The 23,477-nt window shown below is 35.1% G+C and overlaps 1 protein-coding gene across 5 annotated transcripts in view; it reads right to left on the bottom strand.

The window, feature by feature from the left end:
- The window catches only part of LOC129809874 (cell adhesion molecule Dscam2), a 98,330-nt gene that overhangs the window by 8,790 nt on the left and 66,063 nt on the right, over positions 1–23,477 (bottom strand). For all 5 annotated transcript variants that reach the window (XM_055860012.1, XM_055860013.1, XM_055860010.1 and 2 more), the window contains exons 13-26: positions 23,051–23,255; positions 16,192–16,323; positions 15,681–16,109; positions 15,465–15,584; positions 11,741–11,893; positions 11,137–11,281; positions 10,865–11,013; positions 10,584–10,769; positions 7,020–7,532; positions 6,721–6,864; positions 6,412–6,570; positions 3,382–3,528; positions 2,564–3,274; positions 2,346–2,471 (exon numbers count right to left, since the gene is read on the bottom strand). In XM_055860012.1, the coding sequence (XP_055715987.1) occupies positions 2,346–2,471; positions 2,564–3,274; positions 3,382–3,528; positions 6,412–6,570; positions 6,721–6,864; positions 7,020–7,532; positions 10,584–10,769; positions 10,865–11,013; positions 11,137–11,281; positions 11,741–11,893; positions 15,465–15,584; positions 15,681–16,109; positions 16,192–16,323; positions 23,051–23,255 (3,319 nt within the window). The remainder of the gene's footprint in view (positions 1–2,345; positions 2,472–2,563; positions 3,275–3,381; positions 3,529–6,411; positions 6,571–6,720; positions 6,865–7,019; positions 7,533–10,583; positions 10,770–10,864; positions 11,014–11,136; positions 11,282–11,740; positions 11,894–15,464; positions 15,585–15,680; positions 16,110–16,191; positions 16,324–23,050; positions 23,256–23,477) is intronic.

Raw genomic sequence — 23,477 nt, forward strand, 5'->3', positions numbered from 1 at the left:
AATAAATAAGTAACCACTCAAAATGAAGCCGGCTATCCATGAATTTAAACATTTATTCCGTTTCTCTTTAGGAATTTTGGGTATTATTTTCAGTGGTCCAACCCGCTTGAACTCTATTCTCAATGTTAATATGTCCCTAACTTGAAGGTTGAGGGATAAAGCATTGTACAAGCTAACAAGCTCCTCTCTACCACCCCTGAAACGAGGACATCTAAAGAGGACATGATCAATGTCCTCATATTCGCCACAAACCGCATAGATTGGGTTCTCGATAACATTTATTCTGCGCAAATGAGTTTTCAGTCTGGTGTGGTTTGAGATCAATTAACTCTCTACTTTACTTGTCCTCATTTGAAAAATTAAAAATTAAAAAGTTTTGACTTAAAAGTAATGTATTGAAAGAGATTTTTAACTAGGGGAAAGCGCCCTACCTTCGGACGACTCAAGCTACGAATAATTCATTCTCTTCAACCTTTTCAATGTGTTTTTAAGAAATGTGATCCATTATAATATTATATTTTAATTCCGAAGCTTTGAATTTCCTGAAAAAAGCCATGGGTTGCCATTAAGAACATAGAAAAAAATTGAGTTGTCTGATGCTTCAGTCGTCCAAAAGTAGCGCATTTTCCCCTATTAGAATTTCCAAATCTCTGGAATAAAGCATTATTAAAAAAAATGAGACATTCGGTAAAGAAGCTCATCTTCCAATTTGGGTCACTTTTTGGAAATCACAGGGGACCAATTTGTTCTCAAAAAATTTTCAGGAGATAGAATCAAATATTGAATTTATTTTACGAATTAGTTTGGACAAAAATAGTTTTTTGTTTTCTATTTGAGAGTGCATTATAATATTCACTATAACCTTTACAAACTTAGCTTTCATAGATATCTTCGCATACTGTATCTGACGTAGTTGTATATTATCTTCAGTTTTTACCGGTATTCGCCAGAGGCGTCAGAGGATTGTCTTCTTCTCAAAACCAAAGAGACTGAATTTTCTCCAAAGCTTTCGACCCTCGGTATGGGTCTTCCTCGGTGGGTCAATTAAAATCTTTAAATGATTTGGAATCGTCTTTCGTCCTCTTAACACTACACGTACCACTTTTGTACTTTGAATTTAATTTAATTTAATTTAGTTTAATTTTTCTCTATCTGCTGCCTTCTCTTCAGTGGTTTTGTTCCAATTCCAAAAAGTTAGAACAAAACCATTGAAGAGAAAGCAGCAGATAGAGAAAATTTAAATTAAATTAAATTAAATTCAAAGTAGAAAGTGTCCAAAAAATTCCCTTTTCAAAGAAGAAAGTAAGTTTTTAGTGGCTATGTGTAGTGTTAAGATGACGAAAAACGATTCCAAATCATTTAAAAGATTTTAATTGACCCAATGAGGAAGACCCATACCGAGGGTCGATAGCTTTGGAGAAAATTGTGTTTTTTTTATTTTGAGAACAAAACAATCCTCTGACGAACACCGGAAGAAACTGAAGATAATTACCTTTCAGAATTAGTTTTACTTTATTTCTGAAAAAGAGCAAAGTCGATCCCATTTCAATTCAAATTGCAAGAAAAATCTTTTTGGAATAATGATGACAGGGGATTAATTCATATGACTTAATGCTTCCTTGTTTCACGAAAAATATTAAAATGTCTTATTTGTGTCTCTTTAATACTTAGAAATTAAGCTGCCAAGTGTTCAAATTCTGACTTTTTTGAAAATTCAGAATAGGTTATTGGAATTGCATTATTCGAAAGTTGGATCATATTTGTCGTAAACTACCACATCGGGATAGTATCGGTCACGATTTTGGCTTTCGGCATTTTGACTGGGACTCATATGTACTCAAATGGTATGTTCTTTTTAATTGCGTTTTTCGAATATCTAAATGATTTTGTGAAAGTTCGCTATACGAATATTGATATGGTTCAGAGGGATTAAAATTACAATAGCGAAGTTGTACGGCGCCACCCTATTTGGTCAAACTATGACAATTGACAACAGATAACATAATTAAACAGTTCTTTGTGAACTAAAATAAAAATGATGACAGAAATTTTAATAAAAATAAAATTTTATTGAAATAATTTGAAAACTAGAAATTACTCGAAAGTCGTACTTTTGCACATAAAACACCAAAAAGAACTATAAAGGGATGAAAGAAAAGCAATGTTCGGAAGATTGCTTTGCTAAAACTTTATCCATTGCATTGTCATAGGGTTAATTTTATATAATTTCAATTTTCCAGACAATTCTCTCTGGATCACGTAACTAATCAAGCAATTTTCCTAAGTGTTTATGCTATATGTATTCTAAAGGAGTAAGATGGTAAATGTGTAGGTCAGTGACATACCAAGTGGACGATGCTCCACAGAGAAATGATGGATAGGACATCCTCCATTATTCCACTGGGAGAGACTTATGCTGGCACAAGTGGCATTTGTTTGGACAAAATCCTTCTCATCTGGTGCTGTGGACACTGTTAATAGGTATAATGGAAAAGTCTGAGTGCTATATATTGTATACTTTCCTAGCAAATTTGCAGGGGTATTGTTTGCCAATTATCCCTACCTTTTCCCTTTGTCCCTACGATAATCTCGTCACTGCTGTGTCCATCACCCACACGATTGAAGCCCATCATTTTCAGGATATACTGATTGCCACACTTGAGACCCGTTATGGTGTAGCTGGTTTGCTCAGGTGTAAAATCGAGTCTGTGCCAGCCGCTGTCGCCTGTTCGGTAGGACAGGATATAGCCCTGAATGGGGGCACCACCGTCATCGGGTGGTTCCCAAGTCACCCGGATACTATCAGCTGTAGAGAATTGTACTACCAATTGAGGAGCACTGGGGGTCTTCATGGCAACAATTGTATAGACAATTTCATCGTGGCCAAAGAGATTCTTGGCCTGACATGTATAATTTCCCGTGAGGCTCGTTTCGATGCTATGAATTTTCAAATTGCCATCTGTGGTGACCTCATAGAATGGACTAAATGTCACTGGACGGTCTCTGGTGAACCAACGTGTACGTGGCGTTGGATTACCAACAGCCAGGCATTCGAGTAGCAAACTCGAGCCCACTGCCCGGCGAAGTGTTTGGGAAAATGAGGCTATACTTGCTGGTGCTCTTGTGTTTGTGGCCTGAGCAATTACGGCTGTTGGTTCACCTTCTCCACTTCCCGTTGTGGCTGACACCCAAAATTCATACATTTGATTTTCGTGCAAATTTCGTGCCTCGAAAGTCATTGGATTCCCATTTTCATCCACACGGACCAAATGATCTGAAACGTTGAATAACGAGAAAAGAGAAAAAAAACCAGAATGGTAGTTTTGTTGGTCCATCATGAAAAGGCTATATTTGAATATTGCAAAATTTCATATAAATTACTTTTAGCTTGTCCCTTTCGGCCCGCTTCACGACAATAAACATTGTAATTTGTTATGATGCCATTTTTGTGTATTGGCGGAAGCCACGAAATCAAAATTGAATCCGCTGTCAGTGCGGCCGCCTTTACATTGGCCGGTGGATCCGGAACTGTTAAATATTTGCAATATCAATTAATATATTCAGGCCACTGTTTCTGCATAAACATATAGGATATAGAGGTATTGGGATCAAACAAAACCAATATACACTTTGCAGATATATATAGTTTTTGCTATCTGGAAAGTTGGGGTGGCTAGGGGTAGATGAGTGTGTGGATACGTGTTCAAAGTAATGTTAACCACAGCAACAATAATTAAAATGTAATGTATTGTAAAATTTAATGCAAAACATGAAAAATAGGTCAATTCATTTAATCGAAATAATAAATTGCATTCCAATTGATTTATACGTTCATTGCCGCCATTTTTCAATATTGTTAATTAAGCAAATGCGGTCCAATTGTAGCAATATATTTTTGCAAGAGGCATTCAATTCCACAAATTCAGAATCCTTTGAAGTGTGGTTTTTGCTTATGACATATTTACGTATTATAGTTCATTTTACTGAAATACATGATTGAATTGTTATTTGACATCAAAGCTATTACTACTCAAATTCTATCAAGTCTTCCGATTTTTTTCCGCCTAAGAACACAAACAGATACTCAGGCTGATCCTTGAGAAAATTTAGCTTGTAAAATTTGGCAGTAAAGTAATTTGGTAAAAGAAATTTTAACAAAAAAACCCTTTAAACAAATATTAACTCAATATTAACTTGGCTTTTATTTCCTATATTTACAATTTAATTACTAATTCGACTTCATATCCTTACCCCTTAAGGGGCAATTTTTGTAGAATTTTGTATATCTGAAATATCAAGTTTTTTTGGTGTCACGTTGTTTGAAGAGGATCCAAGAACCATTTACTTGACTTTCTTTTTCCACCGTTTCCTACGTCTCGTACGATTATTTTTATTTTGGATATCTTTTAGCGCAGAGGTGTGCAAGAACCGTTGAAACTGAATAAACATCAAAATAAGTTTGTTCAGGTAGCGTTTTGACCATTGTCGTACAAGTTTCGTTTGACGTTTGTTCGGTTTCAAACGGTTTTTGCACACCTCTGTTTTAACGAATATTTCAGTCCGGTTTTCCAAGATCAAGCCAAAAAGAATTGTCGAGAGCGTATTTTTCAATCAAATGTTTAGGAGGCTAATTGGAAAAGTTTTAGATATTTTGACAAGTCTGAACTGATTATAATCAGTTATGATCGATAAATCAACAGATACAAATAAAACTTCCGATAACTAAATCGGAAGTAAAACGATCTTCTAGCAACCTGTACAATGTATTTTACATGTCAGTATAATCAAATTGAAACAGGTGGAGAAGTTTAAGTATCTAAGGGTTTCATATTCACGAGTAATGATAAAATGGATTCAGAACTCTCAAAGGAGTATTGGTTAGGCATCTGCAGTAGTTAGGGAGCTTCCCAGAAGCGTGGTAAGGAAGGCCGAATTTAGTCGCTCGGCTAAATTATCGGTTTTCACAAAGTTGTGTTCATTAATATTTTCATCGAGGGCAACTATGCCAAATTTCGGCTAGCTTTAAATTTCGTCCATTTTGTGCAGGCGATTTTAAAAACAAGACACTTTCCCGTAGTTTTTAAAATAAGGATGAGATGAGTCACATATATTGAAAAACATACGAAAACTCTTGTCATTGTAAAGCTTAGGACCGTGTAAAGCATGGGCACTTTCCCCTAAACTTAAAAACGAACAGTTTCGGCTTGAGGAAAAATGTGAAGTTCTTTGACTCGAGAGAACGATGCGTTTCTCCATGAGTCAGTTGAAAGAATACCAAATAGTACTTTAAGAAATCATATACTGACTTATTGGCACCCTATTTTGCATCATTTGGAATAATAAATTTGAACACTTATCCTTACAGGAAAAGACAGATTAATGAAAAAACGTCATATTATTTGCATTTTATTAGATACACTAAACAAATTTCAATATTTTGATGAAATTGTCAATAAGTGTTCCCTTCCGAACAGGTGTTCTTTCGACCCTAGATTGCTAAAAAAAAATTTAATACAAAATTACTTTTGCGCTGTAACATTTGAGTCATAACTTTGAAAATTTCATAAAATTTGTACACTTTGTCACCCCTTTTTTAAGGCGTGTTTACGAATTCCAATACCCTGTAGAATATTATATTTTTTCTTGGCCATTTCTTCTGACAAATTTTCTTTAGTACAATACAAGTGACTGAAATAAATTCAAAAAGACAGCCAAGAAAGAATAGGGATTATAATAGGAATCTAATAAAATACAGTGAATATTGACTAAAGAAAATGTGCGGAATGTGACAATAAACAACAATTTTCTTCAAGATCGCCACTGAATAACTTGAATTTCATTGGTGAAAGATGTATATGTAATATGTCCTTTGGCAAAAATTGCGTATAATTTTATCACAGTGAATTAAAATATAAATCAGACAAAAGCTATTAATTGAGATTAATATTGTTGAAATTATACAGATCGTAAAACTACTTAGTGATATTACTAATTGGAGTAAAGTATTCATCATGTTACTTTTACATAAAATATTGGTAACTGAAATAACTATTTTATGTGTATAATTCTATACGAAATTGCTACATGGAAATATATATAGTAACGACATTTTCAATCAAATGTTAAATAATTTAATTGACAATCGTAAAAATAAAATCAATGGAAAATGTATTGAAATGACAAGCTAAATGCCCCAACAGGAACAGCATAAAAATGTTGAAGTCTTTTGCAATGTATTTGGAATACAATTTTCATGTGAATGGTGAAAATTAAAAAATGTGCACTGCACTTAAAATGGTTATGTATTGACTTTCATAGGAATGAACAAACAGCGAGCATTATAATGGGGATACTCAATTGGGGTAGATAGGAAAATTTTACTCTTTCCCTTGATAAAAAAAAACAACTTACCATCTTCCTCAGTTGAACAATATTTGGCATCACTGGGCACACCATCCCCCTTAGTATATGCTAGCACACGTATCGAGTAGTTTGTGGCTTTGTATAGGGCGTGCAAGTGAGTTTCCATGTTCGATGTCCTTTTCACTTCAGTCGTTGAGGACAATTCAACTGGAAAGATAGTAGAGGAAGAAATCCGCACAAATATTGGAAGTTTGGATATTATGGCAATGTCTAACTGTTAAAAGTTTTTCCCACCCACTCAGCGAACCAATATCAGTGGGATGGACGAAAAATAAACATGAGTATTTGAGGACAGACCTTGTTTCACTAATGGACGGTAGAGGATTTTATATCCCTGAATGATGCCACCATGAAATTCAGGAGGTGGTTCTTGCCATGTCACTCGAATACTCTGGGAACCAGCCGGAAAACAAGTTACATTCTGCGGTGATGCCTCCGGAACTGTTTTATTTTCCAAGTAACATTTTTTCCCGCACCATAAAAGCAAAAGGAATCAAGAGGTTGTTTTAAATCCAAAGAGAGAAAAATTCCTTTTCCATTATTAAACATCTCCCAGAGAGAGAAAAATAAATGTCATAAGAGTTGAGACTACTTGCCTCCCTCGAGAGTTGTCCCGATAACCGGTTGACTCCAGGGTCCTGACGCAATACCGTTGTACGCTTGCACCCTCACCAAGTATCTCGTAAACATCCTCAGTCCGGATATGGTTGTTTTTGTGGTGGCCCAGCCTCGAACTTTGATGCTGTTATTTGTGGCGCCACTTGAACTCACGTAGTTAATAGCCTGTTTGTCTTCAGTGTAGTTGACCATGTATCCCAGCAACTCCCCATTCCAAGAATCTCTTGGTGGTACTTGCCAAGTTACAATTAACTCTCCCATCCCACCTGTCTGGACTTGGATGTTCTGAGGAGATTCAACGGGTGGCTCTTCCTGCGTTTTGATGATTAGGGCGTCCGTGTAAGAGCTACTTTCAATTTCATTAATAGCCAACATTCTAATAAGATACGCCGTGGCTGGATGGAGTCCCGACACAATTGCTTGCTCTCTAGGTTCACCATCAATCGTTAGGGTATCGCTAACAGTTGGTAGAGTCACATTGACTGTTGTACCTATTGGTTAAAATATTCCCTGAAATTTTCCTGTCCTCGAAATTTTTCCAATATATTTTATCATTAAAATCAACTTTTATTATACTACGATACATTAAGCTGTTAATAACGGCTATACGGTAAATTTTGAAATTCCGGGCAGCACGGAATTTCGGGCAAAGCAAAATTAGATCAAATATCAATTTAGCAACTTCCTAAGTTCTTTAGAATTGCTTAATTACTATGTTGTCCATAAAAGTTCGAACTTCTAAATTGTCCGGAAATTTGTATTGTCTAGAAATCTGCATTGTCCGGAATTCCAAATTTTACTTTACAAAATTTATTAACAGAAGTGATGATAAGTTCCCTATTTCCCACATATTTCTTAGAGAAAAATATTTTTGCTCATTAAATTAGCGAAAATAATTCAAAATGGTCTGTAAAAATTAAATTTCGGTAAGTAGAAGAGCCAATTTCGGTAAATAAAAATTAAAATGGTTCATAACTTCTTAACTCTTTCGCGTCTTTAGAGTAATGTCATGATTCGGGGAAAAAAGTTTTTTTTTGGGTATTTACATTAATTGAAATCTATCTGTTCGTGCACGACATCATAATAGAAGGATGTATAATATTCTTGGCTCATTTTCTCAAGACTCCAGTTAGATTTCAATTAATGTAAATAGCCAAAAAGAAACTTTTTTCCCCGGGTCATATATGACCCTAAAGACGCGAAAGAGTTAATCCCGAAAAAATAGGTGTGATTAGAAGGAATCACACCTAATTGATACGAATGACTAAGATGACCATGACCCATATGAGGAGCAAATTTAAGGTGAACAGATCGTTGTCACAGGACTTCCCTATGAACAACGGGGTCAGACATGGGGACTGGCTATCGTGTGTTCTCTTCAACCTGTGGCACTGGAGAAAGCGATCCGTGACTCCGGCGTATGCAGCCGGTATGCATAGCCTATGCAGGTGATATTAATATCATGGGACGCAATCCCAGAGCTGTACATTCCAGATCCAGATTGAGCAAGCGGAACGAAGTCTGGGGCTACAGATAAATGAAGGCAATACTACGCCTTGTCAGCAGCAACTCCGGCAACATCTATGGAGGGCATCGATCAAACAAGGTTCCCGATGGAGAACTACAACTTTGAAGTTGTTAACTCTTTCGGCTGTCTTGGGTCAACAATCACAGCCAACAACAACAGCCGGCTACTGAAAGCCAACAGTCTATTAAGAGTTTTCCGATCCAGAACCTTAGAGTGTTTAGACATTGTAAGCAGCTTCCGTCAAAAATTTCTCTTTTGAAGGAAATCGTTCGCACTGTTGTAGGTACAAACGTCAAAATTCTGTCAAAAATTCGATTTTTGAAGAAAATTGCTCTCAATATGTAGAGGCCTTTAGGCATAAAGACCAAGCAAGTACTGTATAGGATTATGATTCTATCAGTCCTCACGTTTTCATATGAAACGTGGGTCATCAGAAAACAGAATTGCGAACTCTTAGCTGCGTTTGAGAGGAGGATTCTCCAAAATATTTTTGGCTCCGTATGTAAAGAGGGACGATTTCTGAGCCTATACAACCATGAAGTGTATGAGCGCTACCGAGAGGTAACTATCGTCAAGTAAATACTCCTCAATAGGCTCCGATACGCTGGTCATTTGGTTCGCAATTAAGAAAGTCTGTAGGAGAGGATTCTATACTTCGAGGAAACGAGACCGACCAAGCCTCCTATGGACCGACGTTTCGGACCAGGACGCCAGCTCTAGGGCTGCAAAATTGGAGAAAAGTGGCGCGTAATAGGCCCCAGTGACGACGGGTCCTGAATTCAGCCAAGACCAGCAAATGGTTGTAGCGCCATTAAAATTTTGAAAAAGTTGAAAAGCGGTGAAATATACATGAATTATAGAGACTCGATATCATTCCGATTTTTGATACCGCTTTATTAGTTACTTAGCATCTATACTCAGCATGAAAATTGTCATGAGAAAATCGGATTGGATATGACACTACGCAGATGAAGGCCTCAGACTTCTCCGGGAGGTAAAAGTATTTTATTTTAGAGCAATTAAAAAAGAAGTTAGTTTAAAGTCCTTAGTTAAGTACTTGGTGTTAAGGCTGAGTCATGACATTGTAATTTCTGTATTCACTACTTTTAAGTAGTTTGATATTCTACAACTCTTTAAAATTAATTAATTGAGTTAAGAACATATCAAGTTCTTGATCAGTATTTAATGTGTTAGCTGGGAATTTCAATGATACAGAAAACAAATTTACTCATGAAAGCTCTTGAGAATGTGTAGTTGATAGTGTCGTATATGGAAGACGTCACGTAAATTTGTAAACTTAATTTCAGCATGTAATTGATTAAATAGGAAAACGACCACTCTATGATGCAACTATCCTGCGTTCAAATGTTACTAGAAGTTTTCTGATAGGATTAAAGATTTTTGAACAGAACCCATTGTAATGCCCTTCATTAAATTCCACAGGGCATGTGACTGATAATTCCATCCCTGTACCAGAAAAAATAATACTGCATAAATCTTACTTAAGACAGGACGTTGTGACGCATAATTTACCTAATTAACATTTTAGCATCAACATGCACTTATGCACTTATGAGTGATTTTCTATGTGTTTAATGCTCCATGTTCAATAGAAGCTTTTTCTTGAAAATTTACTCTTAAGTTCAATAGAATAAACTTATCTATTGAGCCATACAATTTTCAAACTTTCCACTTCATTCATGCTTTCTCATAATTTGAATGCAGAATGGGATATTGAAAATGTTATAGTTTGCTTAATAAATTTTAATATTTGTTGAATTTTAAACTTTTTCTAGTTTTTTTTTTGGTTTCAGTGAGTAAAAGTTTGCAAATTTTTTGAAATTTTTATGAGGTTCTGTGTAGTATAAAATTCTATTGAGAAAATATTAAAGAGCATAAAACAATATTAAAGTTTAAAGTCATACGGTCTTTCTCCCTTGAGACATTTTATATAAATCCTGAAATATTTCAAACGTCCTTAAAATATATTTCGGTAGTATTCATTTCTCTTTACCTGAGTTCCATTCCGCTTCGGTGGTGTGTATGGTGGGTGGGAGATTATGAAGAGATTTTACAGGTTGGTACTGAACCAAGTAACTGAGAACAGGGCTATTTCCATCGAAAGGTCGCCTCCAGGATAGCTTCACTGTGCGACTTTTGACCTCAACTACCTCGAGATTTGACGGAGCATCCGGACGTTCTGTAAAATACAATATGTATGGGGATCGTCTCAGAAAAAGAATCTTCTTATTCTCATTGTACAACTAATGAATAATTCCCTTTGTAGAATCATACCTTGTACAGCCAGGAAGATGGTGTGCTCACTACGGCCAAAGGGATTTTCCGCAATACACTTATAGCGTCCCGAATCATGTCGGTCTGTACGGCTTATTGAGAGTTGGGAGTTCACTCCATTTTCAGTCTTTATTTCCGCTATATTTAATCTGTCAGAGAATAATTGAGATGTACTTTAAGAGGCATATGGTTTTTAGGAGGAATCTCAAATATTTTATATACGATTTAGCACAAAATATTTCAAACATACCACCCCAACAACCATCACTCACCGATAATTATTGAGATCTATCCTAGCTGTATTGTGGGACCACACAACATTTATGGGTTCATCCCCTATAGCTATACAACTTAGGGTGACCGGATCATTGCGTCGAGATGAAACATTTTTCATGGGATATTCAAACCTCACGGGTTCTGAAATGAATATGTATAGTAGCACAGTGAGACATTGCCTTCCATTTGATCTTACACGCTTAAGAAGCCATCCCCAAATTCAAGACAGACATAAGCATCGTGTAAGTTTAATTGGAACACTAAGGTAAAGTACCCTTTATTCGACCGGTTCCTCTATTCGACCGGTAGATTTATTTATTCAATTTAATTATATTTGCTATGAGATTTTGTGTATGATCTAACATTAATAGGTCAATTATTCTTTAAATAATACGAATCAGTGACAAATTCATAGAAATTGATGAAATTCACCATCAAATATTCAAAAATTGACCCACCGGTCGAATAGAGGAACCCGGTCGAGTAAGGGTACTTTACCTTATATACTTGATAGTTTCGTGAAATTGGAACAAGGGTATATTAAATGAAAAGGGAATTGCGCTCTTTACAAAGGGTCTTGTTGGAAATTCATCTTCTTACCATTAACATTGACATGGATAACCTTCTTCAATCCAGAACCGATATCATTTTTCGCCAGACACATGTAATATCCTTCATCGTCTGAGGTGGCAAAATCCACAGTGAGTGTGTTATTTTTCAGGGGAATTAAATGGAAGTCCTGTGACATTTTTCCTATTTATTTTATTCCATCATGTTGGCACATTCGCCCAAGCATTATCAAAATCCACACGATGGGATGTCCATTTTGCAAGAGAATAAAAAAGAAGAAAAAAAGAAATGACGTGTAAATATAAATCCTAGTGTCTTACGTCCTTAATTCTGTTCTAAGCCATCTGATGAAAAGTAATGGCAGGTATATGCAATAAGTGTACTCTACCGTAATAGGCTCACACCATTTTATTAGTCCATATATTAATCCGTTTCTCTTATTTAAGTTGTAGAAGAGGAAATGAATCCTTTTTAAATCTTTTGATATCGTGAAGTGTAAGGATATTTACACATTGTTCTTTGGAAACTACAGTGGACTACCTCACTTTTTTACGTTTTTGATATTTTAAAATACTTGGACAAAGAATTGAATAATTTTTTAGATAATGATTACTTAAAATGCATTGTTGGAAACATTTTTCAAAACTTTACGCTTTTTGTTAGATTGTGGAACGTTTAAAATAGAACAAAATAGATTTCTGTATATTTGTGAAATAGAGGATCAGCTCATACGATTTTATCCCATATCATTCTTATTCCAAAAAGATTTACCTTTCGTGTTTGGAATTACAGGAGATCAGTTTTGCTCTTTTTCAGAAATAAAACTAATTTTGAGTTGCAGAACGTAAAAGGTCTATGTTTGCAATTGTTTTCGATCAAATTTAAATGAATTAAATAGTTTTTGTCTAGATAACCACGTAGATAATAAGTTTTTTTGTAAAAGTTGGTCAAAAGTTTGTAGAAATAGTATTAAAATGAAGAAACTAGGTGTTGGAATTGTTGTGCAGATACTGATTCTCAAAAGAAGGTTCAATTCACCTTCGAAAGTTTGTTAGACCAAAATTATCCTCCTTTGTTTGTTAAGTTAAATTATATGGAAGTAAAACTTTTTGAGATTCCGACTTGAACTACACACAAGAAGATAATTATTTATAATAAATTGAAAAATTTAAGGTAAGTGAAACATATATCGACCATGAAGGTTGCGTCTTCACCCCAAAATAAAATGTTAATGCAAAATATTTTACATAAAACAAATTGGGTTTGAGGGAACGTTCGTTTCTCCATTTTGTTTTTACACTTTTATTTTTTCCAGTTTGTCTATGGAATCTTTGTCTTCGGTAATCTTTGTTTTTTGGACACTTAGTCTTTTGAAATCTCGACTCTCATACGTTTTGCATAAGTAATAAAATAAAATAATGAAATTACAAAGGTAAGGACCTTATGCACCTCGGGTCTGAGTTCAGGGTTGAGCTTTCAGCTCTTTAATTATCAGTATCGCCTGTTTGACGCAAAGGGAAATTTTCTGTGTTTTTTTGAAATAGTCAGTATTGCCTTGATAGGACAAAAGGGATTTTTTGTGTTTTGGGAATTTATCAATATCGCCCGTTTGGGCAAAGGGAATTTTCTGTATTTTGGGAAGTTCTCAGTAGCGCCTATTTGGGGCAAAGGGAATTTTTTTGTGTTTTGGGATATTATCAGTATCGCCTGTTTAGGACAAAAGGTAAATTTTTGTGTTTTGGGAAATTATCAGTATCGCCTGTAGCAAAGGCAAGTTTTCTGTTTTGGGAATTTATCAATATCGCCCGTTTGGGGCAAAGGGAATTTTCTGTATTTTGGGAAGTTATCAGTAGCGCTTAGTTGGGGCAAAGGGAAATTTTTTGTGTTTTGGGAAATTATCAGTATCGCCTGTTTGGGACAAAAGGAAATTTTCTGTGTTTCGGTAAGTTATCAGTAGCGCCTGTTTAGGACAAAAGGGAATTTTTTGTGCTTTGAGAAATTATCAGTATCGCCTCTTTAAGATAAAAGGGATTTTTTTGTGACTTGGGAAGTTATCAGTAGCGCCTGTTTGGGGCAAAGGGAAATTTTCTTTGTTTTGGGAAGTTATCCATATCGACTGTTTGGGACAAAAGGGAATTTTTTTTGTGTTTTGGAAAGTTATCAGTATCGCCTGTTTGGGGCAAAGAGAATTTTTCTGGGCAAAGGGACATTCCTGGGAAGTTATATAATATATTGTGAGAATTTTACGAACTTTAGTTCAATGTTAATTGTATTTATGTACAGAGAAATCGTCAATCAGAGCAAGTGACACTCAAATCATCCAATTTTTTCTCAGTGGAGACAGGAAAAATTCCTGCCTCCACCCAGAATCGAACTGGAGACCTCTCGTTAACTAGACGAGTGCTCTACCAACTGAGCTATTAGAGGCCACATGCTCTGCTTGACTTGCTACACGACCTTTAGCCAATTGCATTATGCACTGCAATCGCTTACTCTTGGGATTGCGAGATTTGGAAACGATGTGGTGCGTACAATTGAGCCGGCAGCTCATGGTGTCCATGAATTTTGGTTTATTGTGAGAATTTTACGAACTTTAGTTCAATGTTAATTGTATTTATGTACAGAGAAATCGTCAATCAGAGCAAGTGACACTCAAATCATCCAATTTTTATATAATATACTTGCGCAAAATGTATTAGTGATATTTGCGTGTTTATTCGAATATCTGTATTATAAAATATTTCTTAAAATTGGTGGTAAATGTTTGTGAATTCCGAATAAGGATTCACGAAATGTTTGTAAATTATAAACCCACCTAAAAGTTTGTAAAAGTTTGTACTTTTTTCACAAACATTGCTTAAACCATGATCCCTTGATGAGTAGTTTTTGTTCTTTTACAAACTTTTTGTTTGTCTAACAAAACTTTGTGAGCAAATGACAAAGTTTGACGAACATTTCTGAATGTGTTTAGGAACACATACGAACAAAAATTCTCGTTAAGTGATCATCTTACGAACAGTTTGTAAGTAAAACAATTTGTAAAAGTTTGTAAAATTACAAACTTTTACAAGCTTTTAGTGAGTAATATTACTTACAATCATTTCGTAAGTCCTCAGTAGGAATTCACAAACACTTACCAATAATTTTACTAAATATTATCCAAGACACTTTTCCTTTTTTTTTAATCCTTTAAGGACGATTGGGTAAAGGGTGACTCCTACGGTTTTCTAAAGTTTTATCTAAATTTATCATATAGGCTTCTTAAGTTGTTTTGCTCTAAGTCAGAAAAAAAAATTTTTTTGTGACTCCAATTTTTGACCCTCTCGTCCTTAAAGGGTTAAACAGTGTAGTGCGGCAATAGTTTTTTCTGAATATCGACTAGCAGGAGCCGACAATATTGTCTTGAGAGTTACTTGATATCTATAGTGAATTGCAACCCTTACTTGATTCAATAAAAAGTAATTGAGTTAAGAGATGGACTTGAGATGATAAACGAAACATTCTCAATTCACCGTAAACTTTTATATAGTCACGAGCGAAAGTACACATCGTCACAATTTATTTGCGTTTGAGCCGAGCACTCTGCGAATTTTCCTTCACAAACAATTCTTTTCAGGTTTTATTCAAATTCAAAACCTCTTTACAGTGTGGCATAAATTAGAAACTTCGGTCTTTTTCAGAAATTTTCTTAGTATGAAACTAAATGGGGAGAATGAAAAGAAAATGCATTGGAAACGGAAATTGTTGCACTCACCTTGTCCTTTAAACCAGGAAATGGTTGGTTCTGGAAATCCGCCAGCTTCGCAGTGTAAAGAAATGGGATTGCCTAGCATCACAGCTGTGTCTTTGGGCTCCTGCTTCCAGTGGGGTGGCACTAATGGCAAAATTACACACACTCAATCACTCACACAGGAAATTTCTCGAAATTCCTCTAATACTCCCCACAGGATGAGGAAGATATTTCACTTACCACGAACATTGAGTTCTGCAGTATAATTCACTTTGGCGGCTGAATTTGTGGCAAAGCACGTATACCGTCCACTATGTCGATCTGTGAGATCTTTAAATACTAGAATACTAAAGAAGTCTTCTTTCTTTTCCGTGACTTGTAAACCAATGGGCACGGGAGCATTGTCTTTGTGCCAACTAAAAAATACTGGCATATCTCCAGATGACACAATGCACGAGAGCTGTGCCCTACCACCTTCCTGGAGATTCTTAGGGAAGGCAAATGGTTCGATAACAGGTGGACTTTTGATGACAACCTGCAAATCTCTTCGTGCCTCTTCCCCAGATCTACTCCGGACAATGCATGTGTAACGACCAGCATCGTGAGTATCCACTTGATTTATCTTAAGAAAGCCACCATCCTGGACACTCGCCACAGTATAACGTGAATCTATTTTAACATTTCAGTCCATTTAGTAAATTCCCATCATCAATCTTATTTTGTCACTATCTCTCTGCCACAAAATACTTACTTGGAATTATTTCTTGCTCTGACAACTTCCACCTGATTGATTCAATCGGATAACCAGAATAGGGACAGTGGATAGTGACATCAGTCCCGGTCAGTAATTGCTTTAGTCTACTTGTACGAATGTATGGAGGACCTAAATCATAGAAAATTTGATTAATTTATGGCAAATTAGTTTTGTGTTGTTGTCGACTGTTTCATTCTCTACTTTTCTATGTTCGGAATCCAAAATTTCAGGAGGTTTATTTGTATGCTGAAGATGCTAAGGAATATCAATGATTCGATGTTCGTCATTGAATTTTTTTGTATAATAATATAGTAATATTTATTCAATCACAAAAATAGGGTTTATCCCTCTTGCAATTGTGATAAAGAAAAAAGAAAAAAAAAGTTAAAAACCAGCAACAAAAAAAAAGAGAAAGAAAAATAAAAGAACGATTTGCAATAGTATAGGTAAATGAAAATTAAATAAGAAAAAGAAATCCAATAAGTGTTTTCTTAAGATTCAGCCTGAAAAAAGCGTCGGATGCTATCTGCAGACCTACGCAGATCACTTGGAACGGAGTTAAAGATAACTATGCCCTTTAGAAATAATGACCGGTAAAGACAGTCACTCCTGACCTTACGCACTATGAGTCCCCGAACCCTGGCCGAGCCCCCCTCCCCCCTAACCAGAAGACTCGACAGGTACTCAGGACACCGAGGACATCCGAATATTAACAATTAAATAGAAAGAGCACAGCTCTTAAGTTTAAGTGTGAAATAAGGTCACAGCCAATAAATACATTTCTATGGGGAGTGATATGGTAACGGCGATTTAAGCCACAGATATACTTGACACAATTATTGAAAAAAACTGTCAGACGACGAATGGTGTCACTATCCGCCGAAAAGAAGAGTTCTGCTCCGTAGTTAAAGAAAGGAAGAAGAAGCGCTCTCGTGAGGAGCAAGCGAGTGTCATAAGGTGTGATGTCCCGGAAGCGTCGAAGGGTGTACAAAGAATAGTTGACCTTACGGCAAATTGATGTGGCATGATCTGACCAAGACAAAGAAGAATTGAATATTACTCCAAGGTTTTTTACCTGATCAACAAAGGGAATAATTTCTCCGTGAAGGAATAGAGGATAAAAACCAAAAGAAGCTGTTCTCTTATAAATAACGATGGCTTGAGACTTTTTTGGGTTTAAAAGCAAACCATTCGAAGACGCCCAGTGCTCAATATTAGAAAGGTTGGAATTGTACACGTCTTGATACTCATAGATCACGAATATGAAACCCGTTTAAAATCAATTTTCCGGGCATCCGGCTGGCCGTTTCTACGGAGTTCAGATGCTTCTGGTGAGAGAACGAAAAGGTATATCGACAAGCGGTTTTCGGCAAAGGCTATCGAGTGAGCAACATCGAATAATAATATGAGACATAACCCCCCCATTTTGGAACACCCTAAATTTTTTTCCTTAAATAACTTAGTCCCTATGGAATGGATTAGTTTTAAATTTTAATATGTTATAGGTGTTATAGTTAAGCCTAAGAGCTTTTGCTTAAAAAAAAACTTGATCCTATCTGACCCCCCCTGACCCCAGCTATACCGGCCAAAAAGTTCCTAATATGTCTCTAGCTCCGGTTCTAATTGAAAAGAATTTAATTCTATATGTTTTTGAAAGGTCCCAATAAATATTACAACCCTTTCAAACATACCAATGTTATACGACTACCACTAGGGGAGCTAAAATCGATAAATCGATTTGAAAGTCGATGTCGAGTAACTTGAAAATTTTATTTTTAATTCAAATGAAATTTTAGTATGTGATAGCTGAAGCCGAGACCTTTCCAATGATGGGTCGTGCTTTTCCCTCGCTTTACCCTGGCTCGAGTTATAGTTGACAATGTGTTGACCGGACAATAAATTTAACCGATTTCGGGGAAATTTTAGTATGTTGCATCTGAGGTTGAGACCTTTCTAATGTTAGATTGCGAAGCCCAATCAAGTTCACTGTATCTCGCTCCTTACTATGCCAAAATTGACCGTACACTGGTAAAAATAAAAGGATCAAATTTACCCTTTTCAACAAAAAGGGATCATATTTGATCCTTTGAAAGGTTCACTTGAATCATTTGAAATTTTGTATGCATATTTATGACGATAGATTATGTTTTATCGTAAACTTATTACTCTTGTCGTATTTCCCTTATCTGAGCGAAGACCTAAGATGATTTTTTCATTCTTTTTATTCGTTTATTCCGGAGATAAATAGGTGTCAAAACAGTGACCCTTTCAAAGGATCATCGGTAAACCCTTTCATTTTTACCAATATAGTGTATTTCTTATCGACAAATGACCTAATTTAAAGCATTATTTTTTTATGATGTAAGGTAAATGTACCAGCGATCGTCAGTGTTCCTCGGATCGGAAGGTTGTCCCGCGTATCGGCACCCCAAAATAAAATGTACTTTTCAAAATTATTTAATGTATTTTAGCAATTTTCTTTAGCAAGATGTATCACGTTAGTTCATATTTAATCTACAGAACCAATTTTCTCGTCGAGTTTCAAACAAAATTACTATTATTTACCTGATTTATTGAATTACTGTATCAGAGTCTTAGCAAAAAATCTGCCATTCATTACTTTCTTAATATTTCACGCGAGGATTTGTCTGCAAGAATATGAGGAATTATGTTTGATTAAAATGATTAACAAATCTGTGTTAATTAAAAATGAATATTCAGTGACTCTAATTTCACTATCAATACACTTTTTTAATTATTTCGGCAAGGAATATTGAAAATAAATTATTTTTTACGAACAAGTACCGTTTTCTTTCATCTGTTCCTCGAATCGGCATATTTTTTTCGTGGAAAATTGCGCTCAGCTTTCATCCTTACAACCATTATTAGATGTTTTTGTTGTGATAGAACAATTTACCAGTGAAAGTTTCATTAAATTTAACAATTTTAGAAGTTGTATCATGTGAATACACAGTACACAGTGTGAGGATAACAAAGAAGCTTCAATGAAGCCTTGTAGAGTGATTTAGATGCCAAGAAAGTAGGAGAATCCTCATCAAAAACATCTGCCGATCCGTGGCTCACGCCCTTCCGATCCGTGGAACACCTGATTAAGTCCCTTCCGATCCACGGAACACATTGCATCCTTACAATTACACCTATATATTATTAATTTCCGTAATTAGCAAAAGTGCAAATACACGAAAATGATTAAATGGATCACTAATATATCAATTGGCATGTAAAAACATACCAAGTAGTGTTTTGGAACTCATATATTCAACTAAATATGGAGCACGTCTCTTAACATTCCGATCCGTGGTACACTTCCCTTATGCATAATTTTGTTTTGCAATAAATTTGCCTCAATTAAAATGCTAAGTGCCAGGACAAGCAATACAACTTAGAATAGTATGAAACGGAACTGTCGATATAATTTTTACTTGTATGTATGGTTGGTCAATGTTTAAACAAATATGAATATTAATTCAGGAAAAAGGACCACGTATTTACACTCCACTCAACATTCTCTGGATCTATTTTTATCAAAGTCCAATGAATACTGTAATCATTGAGTCCTATCTGCGTATTTCAAGTCCACTTGGGTTTTGTGTAACTTGTGGCTTTCATTAACGAGAATTTCCAGCGGAATGTCGGAACTCTATAAAACGATGGAAAAATAATAAGATTTGAGTGAAATGTATATTTGCTTTTTTCTTGAACTGAAACTCTCTAAAAGCATCACTAAATTCCACACTTTTGGAAGATACGCAAATAAAAGTTGCATTTTTATTTCAAGAAAATTCTTCCTCCAGCTTTCAAGTGTAACGCTCTTAAAGATAAAATTATATTTTTAGTTAAAAATAAAAAAAAAACGGTAAAAAGTCTAAAGCTCAATATTAGAACAGCATTGAAATATAACACAAATTCGGAAATGAAATAGTTAAAATCGTACTAAAGTTATGTATATAAAAAACATAAAGTTTTGATGGAAAAGCAAAAGTATTGCGCTACGATGACAAGATATCTCTAGAAAATATCGACTTATGGGAGGGGGCATTCAAGACACGAAGTCAATATTTTTAAACATTTATCCTCTAGGCCTGTAATAACAGACTTATTAAAAATGAAAAACTGGACAGACACTGCTGGGAAATTATTTTTCCCAAAATTCAGATTCATTTGGAGAAATATTTTTCTTAAAGCTACACTCCATTTCATTGCAAGCAATTATTTAAAGTTGCAAAAAAAGCAAAATCGTTGTGAAAATATTTAATTGTTCCAATTCGGAATAAGAATTGCAGGTATAAGGCAAATTTTTAAACATTCTGATTTTTTAAATGTAATATTTTATGTTTAATTTAATTAACAAAAACTTAACAGTTTATCACATTCGAAAAATAACATCCTTCACCATATAAGGATATGAGGGCAATATATACACTACGTAACATATATATACCACTATCAATATTTTATAGTTAAACACAAGTAGAGGTCTCATTAATCTCTAAAATTTCTATCTGGGGAAACAGTTATTTTATCTTGATTGCATCTCTTGGTATAACTGTACCAAAGTGCCAGAAGATTATTGTGAGAAAACATATCGTTGTGTTATTGGAAAGCTCCGGACTTGCATGAAATAGCAAACATTTCGTCTCTTGAGGGTAAGCATAACATTTATGGGGTTGCATAGATTTGTTCGATAAAACAAAATATGATACAACAGAGGTGATCTCATATGCAGCTACGTAAATATTGATTTTATCTTGCAAATGTGCCGAAGATCCATTAAGTTAATGTAGATAACATTATGTCATTTAAATATATCAAAGGAGTTTGTATATGCTTTAGCAATTTTCCTGAAATTAATAGTGTGCCTTAATGGGTCTCAGAGGGAATATGTTCTCTAAACACTGAGAAAAAATATGTTGAATTATTATTATTATTATTATCACACCTTGCAAAAAGCATTGATAAAGATATGGAAGTGGCATGAATTTCAGTGAATATTTTCTGATAGGGTAATTGTGCCAAATTTCGGCATAGTTGCATGCAAGCGTCAAAGTCTCAAGTCATGTAATATTTTAAATACAAATTGATTTTTTAAATTCTTTCTTTTGTAAGAGTGTTGCTTGGAACCTTGTAAAGACTTTACCGTCTTTATTTACTCTAAAATCATTCTTCATACATTTTTAAATGAATAAAAATATAGACATAGCTTTGGTGCCCTATTTCGGCCACCTTCATTCTCATAGTTCCTTGCCCTTCGGGGATTCTTCCAATATCTTTTTCACGTCATCTCGTTTGTCGAAGCTATATTTTTTTGTTATTCTTTTGCATTGTATAATCTCTAGAGTACGTAAAATCTAAAAGTTCATGGAAATTCGAGGAACAAAAAAGGTGGCCGAAATTGCAAGCTGGCCGGAATTTGGCACACTTACCCTATGTTTTTCTTGCAGAAATTTTAATTTGTTTTATTAAAAAGCAATTTTTTGAAGAATCAATAAGTTGGCGGTATATGTATAATTAGTTGCGAACTTGTTTTGAGACATACTCTGTCTAGGGTATGCTGCACGGTGCTCTTTAGGAGATGATTGGAGTGCCATGGATTAGAAAATTTTGAAAAGTTACCCCTATACTTCATGCGAGCAACACATACTCACATCGAAGTAAGTCGAGTATATGTGCTCTTATAGTTTAACTTTGAGCTTGGATTTACTTTCTGCGCTTGAGCATCGATGCTTTTAGTAACCGATATGAGATGGATTTTTGATTATTTTTTTTCGAATTTACTACTTAAAAAGTTATAAATTTGCCATATGACATTTCCATACTGATGCAGTATTCCCCTACTGTCTAAAATATTTCTAAGAATTACGAAATTAAGAATAATGCTATGATACAGCATCAAATATTTTTAATTTTGTGCTTTTTGTGACAAAAATTGAGGTTTTCCGAGAAGAGGCCATAAGTAATGCTGCAACCCTATCTGTTATTACCAGAACTAGAGTCAAAACGGTAAGAGATACCGCAATTGGGTCTTCAAGGAACCATCACATAAGTCGACTGAAGGGATTATTGCGATATCTTGAAAGTGTCTGATACATTTTTTTTTAAATATTTGGATACGTTTTTTAAGGTTCATCTACAGTAGACTCTCTCTCAATCGGGCATATGGGGCAAAATGTCATCCAAATTATTAATAGATTTGGGCGTCAAAATCATTGTAAATTCCACAAGAAGTGCTCAATTATAAAGAATCATGATAAAATAAGAGGAACTACAGCGAATTTGAGCAAATTTGCTTCACAATTATACGTGAAAATTGTCAACAAAATTTTGTACCCGATTGAGCGAGAGTCTACTGTACACTGAGAGAAATCCGAAAAAGTTAAAATAACATTCCGGAAATGTTAATTTTACCCTGCTGTATTGATCCAAAATCGGTGTAAATGTTACCCTTTTTAGGTGTATTGTGGGTTGAAGTTACCCTTCTTCATGTTAATTTTACCCTTAAAAAGGTGTAAAATTAACATTAAAAATGTTGATATATTTTTACACCTAAAAAGTGTTAAAGTTATGAGGAAAAAAAGTTAATCGCACCCTCTTTTTTTCTCAGTGTATAGTAAATTTTTATAAATTACAAAAGTTATCTAAGATTATCTATCGATCTATCTATCAATCTTATCTCTAAAATTTAATGCTGAATTGAAAATGATAAGGTCTGTAACAATAATTGTTATGACGTGGGCTTAAAGTCGGCGGATATGAACGGACGGATTTATAAATGGGGTGAATGAATTAAACAGATAAGACTATGTATAGGCATTAATTCTCTGCTCGGATAGCATACCATAAACATTTAATCGAGATGCATGTGAAACACTCCCAATAGAATTTGCGGCAATGCATTTGTACAATCCTCCATCGTCGGTCCGGACATGTGATATATTCAAATGACTTATTACATCACCGGTTATATCAACAAACTGCCCGATGGCGTATCGATGCAATGATGACACATCCAATATTGGCTCAGAGTCCAGCAGCCAGGTGAACTATTCTCGCATGTTCCGGATACAGAATCCATCGGAGAATGAGAGAGAGAAGAGGCACAAAATGAATTGAAGCCGGTGTTCACACGAAGAGGGAGGTATGGCCAATATGGATAGAGTATTAGGTATGTTGAGGGCATGTAGTGTAGGTTTGAGGCATTACATAATGTATTACATAGAAGTATTGATTACAACTGACAAAAGGAATACTATTAGCTGATTGCA

The sequence above is a fragment of the Phlebotomus papatasi genome, chromosome 1 (assembly GCF_024763615.1).
Source record: "Phlebotomus papatasi isolate M1 chromosome 1, Ppap_2.1, whole genome shotgun sequence".
Classification (NCBI taxonomy): Eukaryota; Metazoa; Arthropoda; class Insecta; order Diptera; family Psychodidae; genus Phlebotomus; species Phlebotomus papatasi.